Source organism: Saccoglossus kowalevskii, chromosome 12 (genome assembly GCF_978046115.1).
Source record: "Saccoglossus kowalevskii chromosome 12, keSacKowa6.1, whole genome shotgun sequence".
In the NCBI taxonomy this organism is placed as follows: Eukaryota; Metazoa; Hemichordata; class Enteropneusta; family Harrimaniidae; genus Saccoglossus; species Saccoglossus kowalevskii.
In genome coordinates this window covers 359627-367418 of record NC_140652.1, presented here as the reverse complement: position 1 = coordinate 367418, position 7792 = coordinate 359627, and the positions used below count along the sequence as shown (strand labels likewise).

Sequence of the window (7792 nt, the reverse complement as noted above, 5' to 3'; positions counted from 1 at the left end):
TTATTATTAGTAGTTTGTTTGTTGTTTCATTGTAACTTACATGTAATCGAGTGAAGTGAATAAACAGTTGAGTTATTGTTACCGCACGGTGAACTTGTCTTCTCGATCTCTCTCCGGGTTTCTACCCACAACCGACTCAACTCACGTGCCCTTGCGCACATTTGGTGCCGAGACCAGGATCAACGTACTTTGGAGGAAATTCTACAACGCATAGAAACATGGCAGAACGAGTTAAACATTCTGCAAGTAGAAGAGGACACCGTGCTCAAATGACGAGACAGTTACAAAAAGCCACTGACATCATGTCCAAAGATGACCCATTGACGCAACATGAAAAAGACGTTCTCATCGCAACGCATGAAGATATTACATCAAGATTGGAGCAGATCAGAGCATTGGATGAAGAAATTCTCAAAAGAGCCGACGAAACAGAGTTCGACAATCTATTTCTTGATGCAGACAACTACGTCATTGATATCAAAGAAAGAATCGTGGAGATAAGGAACTTCATCCAACGCGCCGATACACCAACAACGCCAACAACACAGACATCATCTGAAATGTCAAGCACGTCGTTCACAAGTAACAACTCAGCGTCCAGAAGACGAACTGTAAATCTACCTAAACTAGATCTCGAAGAATTTTCAGGTGATATTCTTTCTTGGCAAAGTTTTATCGACACGTTTGAAGCAGCTATAGACAAGGACGACATGTTGGATGAGGTAAATAAATTTCAATACCTACGAGCACATGTAAAGGGAGAAGCGGCTAAAGTAATCGAGGGATTACAACTGACAAACGAGAACTACAAACACGCCTTAGAATTACTAAAACGACGTTACGGACTGAAACATAAAATACGAAATGCATATATGAAAGCACTTTGGGAATTGCCAAAACCGTCTAATGACTTATCCTCACTAAAGTTTTTCTACGACAACATGGAGAGTTACAGAAGAGGCTTAGAAGCACTTGGGAAGAGCGAAGACTCGTACGGAGATTTCCTCATACCTATCATCCTAGAAAAACTTCCAGGAAATTTCCGTCGAATCATCACTCGCGACCATGGAACCGACGATTGGTCATTTAAAAATCTACGTGAATCTGTGTGTAAGGAGATCGAAGCAATGGAGGCTGGCGAAATCTCTAACAATTCCGTATCGTCTTTCGCCTACAACGAATCGCCTATGCGTAATGTACAGTTCTCTGCTCAAGCACTTCACACCAACACAAAAACTCGCAAACCAGATTGTGTTTTCTGCAGTAATTCACATCGTCCCTTCGATTGCACGAACGTAACCGACCATATGCAACGCTTCGAGATCATCAAAACGAAAGGACTATGTTTTAATTGTTTAAGCAAAGGACACTCTTCGCGATCTTGTCAATCTGTCTTTAAATGTCGGAAATGCGACAGCAAACACCACACTACGATTCATCATGCGTTCAAACAATCGCCAAAACTATCGAAACCAGACACTTCAAGCAATACCAACAGCCAGAAAATCCACGCTAATTCTGTGTCAACCGACCTTCAATCAACTAGCGGCAACGTACTTCTCAAAACGGCGATTACTCAAGTCTACTCGGATAAAGCATCGGCCGACGCAACAATCCTATTTGACGAAGGAGCTACAAGATCGTTTATCTCTGAGAAATTAGCCGAACATTTACACCTGACGCCAGACGGACAAACATCGGTCCAAATCTCCACCTTTGGCAATAAGAAATCTGCGCCGAAAAGGCTCAATTACGTAACGTTGACGGTAAAAACAACATGGGGGCCCGATATATCAATATCTACGTTAATTGTTCCTGAAATCTGCAATCCAATTAACAATCATATTTGTCCAGCTGTACTGAATTTACCGCACATCAAAGGACTCCAGCTAGCGCATCCTGCTGTAAACCATAAATATTTGAACATATCTCTTTTGATTGGTGCCGATCATTATTGGTCATTCGTGGGCGACAAAACCATCAAAGGCAACGGGCCGACCGCTGTTTCATCTCGTTTGGGTTACCTACTCTCTGGACCAACGTCACGTGATGCGTCATTCCCAACTGACGTCACCAGCTTTCACGTGAACGCATATTCACCAACTGACGATCCCGTAACTAAACTCTGGGATTTTGACACCATTGGCATTCGTGAACCTGCCAACACGGACTCTACTGATGACAAGGCAGACGAATTCGAAACGTTTTGCGAACAGAATATCGAACAACGCGACAAACAATACTTTGCCCGACTTCCCTGGAAAGAAAATCACCCGGTATTACCAACAAATAGGCGGATCGTCGAAAAACGAACACGTCATATGGTACGTAAGCTTCCATCCGATTTACTTCCTGTTTACGACCGTATTATAAAGGAGCAAGAACACCGTGGGTTTATTGAACGACTGGACTCCGATAATCCGAATCAAGGGCACTACCTTCCTCACCATGCCGTCAAAAAGGACTCCCCCACTACACCAATTAGGATTGTCTATGATTGCAGCTGCAATACTTGTCAAACTCCGAGTCTTAACGACTGTCTCGATAAGGGTCCCATGTTACTTAATGATTTAGCAGGTATATTGCTAAGATTCCGTACGCATCCGATAGCCTTGGTCAGTGATTTGGAGAAAGCATTTTTACACGTGGCTCTTCATGAAGAGGACAGAGAATTTACAAAGTTTCTATGGCTTTCGGATCCGACCGACACAGAAAGTGACTTTATTGTCTTCCGTTTCTCATCTGTTCTTTTTGGATCAGTCGCCAGCCCCGCCATTTTAAATGCTGTTATTCGAAAACACCTACAAATGTTTGACACTAACACCGCCAGGGATCTACGCGAAAATATATATGTCGACAACGTTCTAAGTGGTGCAAAGAATGACGTCGATGCTATTTCGTACTACAACGACGCCAACGATTTGACTACTTCCGCTGGGTTCAATCTCCGTTCGTGGTCAACAAACAGTTCTCTATTGCAAGACATCGCTAGGAAGGACGGAGTTTTACTCGATGACAATAACCCATCATTACTTGGTATGAAGTGGAATACAAATACAGATACTATCGGCTACAAATCGTACGAACACCAACCTACCGAGAAGATAACTAAACGAGAAATTGTTAGACGTACGAATTGTTTGTTTGATCCACTCGGACTATTAAATCCGGTTCATGTAAAAGCCAAAATATTTATACAGGCATTATGGAAGGAGAATCTTGAATGGGATAAAGAACTGTCGACACATTTAACGAACACTTGGTCGAAAATTGAAACGGACTTACGAAATGCATCCAATATCACCGTTCCACGCCTGTACACTAACGCCGAGGAAACGAACTCTTATAAACTCGTATGCTTTGTGGACAGCAGCACTAAAGCGTATGGTGCATCTGTCTATCTTGTATCAAACACATCGGCAAATCTAGTCATGGCCAAATCCCGAGTTGCACCAGTGAAAGACATCACCCTACCACGACTGGAACTTATGGCAGCTGTGTTAGGAACAAGACTTACAAAATTCGTTGAAAACCAACTATCTGCACGCCTTCATATTGAGGAGAAAATTCTCTTCTCGGACAGTCAAATTGTATTAAGCTGGATTAACAGCAAAGCTAAATTACCGGCATTCGTCAGACATCGCATCGAGGAAATTAAATCGTTTTCATTCAGGGACTATCGATACATTCCAACAACTCAAAACCCCGCCGATCTTTTGACAAGAGGAATAACTACAGAGCAGCTCAACAATTCTAAACTTTGGTGGCATGGCCCGAAATGCGTACATAACAACGTTCTGAATAAGAAAACCCCAACATGTACAACTGATGAACAGATCGAGCTTCACGATTCTACTGAAAACGCTGACAAAGTCAACACTGACATCATCGGTCAAACCAATGCTGGTTTGGACACTGTCAGTACTACCGGCATTGGTCAAATTGTTGATATAAATCGATACAACTCTTTACAAAAGTTAAATCGTATTACCGCGCTTGTTTTAAGGTTCGTCGATAACATCAAAAAACCTGCACAATCTCGAAATCTGAATGAGTTAGCAGCGAACGAAATCACGCAGGCACAATCAAAATGGGTAGTATATGTACAGAAGACGCGTTATCAAAAAGAACGTGAATTCCTACAAGTTGAAAATAACAAAGCCTCGCCTTTAATTCGACAACTTCGTTTATTTATTGATAAACAACACGTCATCCGCTGTGGTGGTCGTCTACACAATGCGCCCATTGGAGACAATGCTAAGTTTCCAATTTTAATACCTCCTGATCACCAGTTTACGAATTTACTAGTTCGTGATGCCCATGAAAGATCACTACATTCCGGACTACAAAGTACTGTCACGTTATTACGTCAAACATACTGGATTACAAGGATTAGAGCTACCGTCAAGGCGTTACTACGGAAATGTGTAATATGCAAACGTGTTACCGGACGTTCTTACATGAAACCAATCACCGCCCCTCTGCCTAACTATCGCACCCAGAAATCTGAACCCTTTCAGGTTTGTGGCATTGATTTCACTGGTGAACTTTACGTTAAACGGGAAAATGGCGGCGAGAGAAAATGTTACATATGTCTCTTTACGTGTGCTAATACCAGAGCAATACACTTGGAATTGGTTCAAGATTTATCAACCGATAGTTTTCTCCGCGCTTTTCGACGTTTTGCGGCGCGCAGATCTCTGCCTACACGAATCGTTTCCGACAACGCCACGACCTACTTATCCGCCGCTAAGGAAATCAACGATCTGTTCAACGACCCGCAAGTAAAAGCCTTCCTTGCAAACCATCACATTCAGTGGACATTCATTCCAAAACGCGCTCCTTGGTGGGGAGGTTTCTATGAACGCATGATTGGTATGACAAAGAACACGTTAAAGAAAGTACTTCGTCGCGCATTCGTCACAATGGATGAAATGAATACTATATTGTGCGAAATAGAAACAACAATAAACAACCGTCCGATAACTTATGTTTATGGTGACGACGCAGAGGCGACTCCCCTCACCCCAGCTCACTTACTCCATGGCCGTACGTTGAACACATTGCCACATGTAACTATCGACATGGAGGAACTCATCGATCCGACGTACGAAACAAAGGAAACTCTCCATAAACGTGCCACGAAGCTCAGTGAAACTATGGATCGACTTTGGAAAAAATGGGAGTTAGAATATTTATCAGCACTCCGAGAACGACATGAACGACAAAAAACCGGGAAATTAACAAACGCGATCAAGTCTGGAGACGTTGTACTTGTACATTCAGACAAGAAACGTACGTTATGGGATTTAGCCGTGGTCGAGTCTCTTATAACAGGAAACGACGGTATAACTCGCGCTGCAAATATCAGAACGCGTAACGGTAAAACAAATCGTCCTATTGTGAAACTATATCCTATTGAAGTCTCTACGGATAATATGCAATGCTTGGACACTGATAATATACAAATCTTGGACACTGATAACAATAGACATATTAACGATTCTAATGACACACGTACTGCTAATGTTATTTCTAATCGGCCTCCACGGCGTGAGGCGAACATCAGAGCCCGACAAAGAATTAGGGATTGGATTAATGACTGGTCAGGTCCTACTTCTTAAATCGAACATTTTGATGACTTGATTTGTGCTAGTTACCGTTTAATTTTAAATTGTTTAGTTCGTATTCTTTTTGTGAACATCAACGTTGTTATTCTATTATTCGCTTATATTTTTTATGTTTTATTCGATTTTCTAGTGATTTGTTCGTTACTACAATGCATGTACATGTAGTATTTATTTCTGCCGCCGGGAGTAATGTGGAGACTGTTAGTCTGACCTAATTAGACACCCACTGCTGTTGCCACACCCACAGTTATTTCAACCAATCACATCCCGGTGTTATTATTAGTAGTTTGTTTGTTGTTTCATTGTAACTTACATGTAATCGAGTGAAGTGAATAAACAGTTGAGTTATTGTTACCGCACGGTGAACTTGTCTTCTCGATCTCTCTCCGGGTTTCTACCCACAACCGACTCAACTCACGTGCCCTTGCGCACACTCCTGTTTCATAAGCCAAATATGGCTGCCAGGGTGTAGCTACACAAAATGAGACAATTTTGTGGTTGGAATATAATCAGAAAAATTAAATTTGATCAAAATAGCCAAGTCCATTCTATTGATGCGAGTGAAATTAAAAATTAAGTTTTTATTCCACTATGAAATCAGGAAAGGGAAACAAAAATGGTAAGTTTTCTCTGCAAGGAAACAAAACTGGCTAAAAGTAAACAATGACCTGTGAAAATTTGTGTCATTATAACAAGTGGATTTTTCATCATATTTAGAACAGATATAGCATAGTGCACTCGTTATACACTGACCAATGGGAATACTAGTAAAAACTGTTTTAGATGTATAAATCTTCTAGGGAGGTTATAACCCACATTGCACATAGGATACTGGATTTTCTTTTGTCTCAGACAGAAGTTGCATGTCCCTGTTTTCTAAGGTCTATGCTTAAATCATAACCATCTGAATACCATTATATCATTTTTCAAATTAAACTGTTTTTATATTTTTAATATCATTTTCTTGATTTTGAAAAAAATATAGAAACAATATTACACTTACTATAATTACTCTATTAGCAGCACATGCGCTTAGGTAAATTACAGGGATCTTCAATGGTCGAAATAAGTAATATTTTCATGATTTAGTATCCACAAGTGTAATTTTAGAGCAAATATGGTATTGTATTGGATCATAATTATAATACAATTATTTATTTTGTGAAAGTACAGGGGATCGATGAAGTTGTACATTCATGGTGGCATTCCCATTGTGGAGGGACTCAATAATTTTGTATGTACACAGCTTCCTATTTTTGAGAGACAAAATCATGCAGCTGCATTGTTACATAACATTCTTTTGTCTCTTGTCTTGTAGGAAGTTAAATCCCCCTATTGTTCTCAGAAATTAGGTTCCCAAGTACAGCAATGTACTGTCCTCGTCTCTCAAAAGACAAACTGTGTGTATATATGGCACAACCCCTTAATATATTCGGTTAGGAAACAATTTGATTTTATATTATTCTGTTGTCTAGATGCATTTTTCGATATTTATATTTTTTCAATCAGAATGTACCGGGTATCATTTTTTGGAAGTATATCTGAGTTGCATAGGGGAGAAATTAACATATCACAAGATGTCATTTTATCGACATTGCTATTTGTGAGGACAGAAATATGCCAGCATACACAGACACCACAAACATTTGTTTCCAAAATTGGTTACAAAGTGTATTAATTAAAAACTGGTCATTGTAAGCTAATACAAACTGAATTATTTTTTGCAGATAATGACAATTTATAAAAAGGAAAAAACTATATATATGGGACATAAGAAGTTGAAGAACCAGGATTTATGGACGTTAAGGGAAGAAAAAAGTTTAACCAGTATTGATGGATGCAATGGTTTAGCATTTACATGTTTATCAGTTTTACGCTTGCACACAGATTTGAAAGTTCCAAGTGTGTAGAGTCACTGTACATTGCTTTCCATAATATTGAAAAAATCCTGCAGAGATCAATAATCAGAAAAAATTTGACATTCCTACATCTTGGAGAAAAAATATTTTACACTAGAAAAAGAATAGCACAAAAACAAAGAGGAGAAAAAACATTTTGCACAGCCCCCTCCTTAAGCTAATCGCCTCTCAATAAAATTTGATAAATATCTGGAGGAGTATGACATTGCAAACCTAAAATACTATTATCCACTAAATGAGTCT

General features: G+C 39.8%; 1 protein-coding gene across 1 annotated transcript; it reads left to right on the top strand.

The window, feature by feature from the left end:
- The first annotated feature begins 218 nt into the window (after positions 1–218).
- Positions 219–5624, top strand: LOC102803144 (uncharacterized). Its single transcript, XM_085506271.1, has one exon. It carries the CDS (start codon positions 219–221, stop codon positions 5622–5624), a length of 5406 nt encoding a protein of 1801 aa, XP_085362397.1.
- Positions 5625–7792: the final 2168 nt, after the last annotated feature.

What these genes read in the sequence shown, in the direction of transcription:
- LOC102803144 (XM_085506271.1), top strand. Translation starts at nt 219, where the DNA reads ATGGCAGAACGAGTTAAACATTCTGCAAGTAGAAGAGGACACCGTGCT.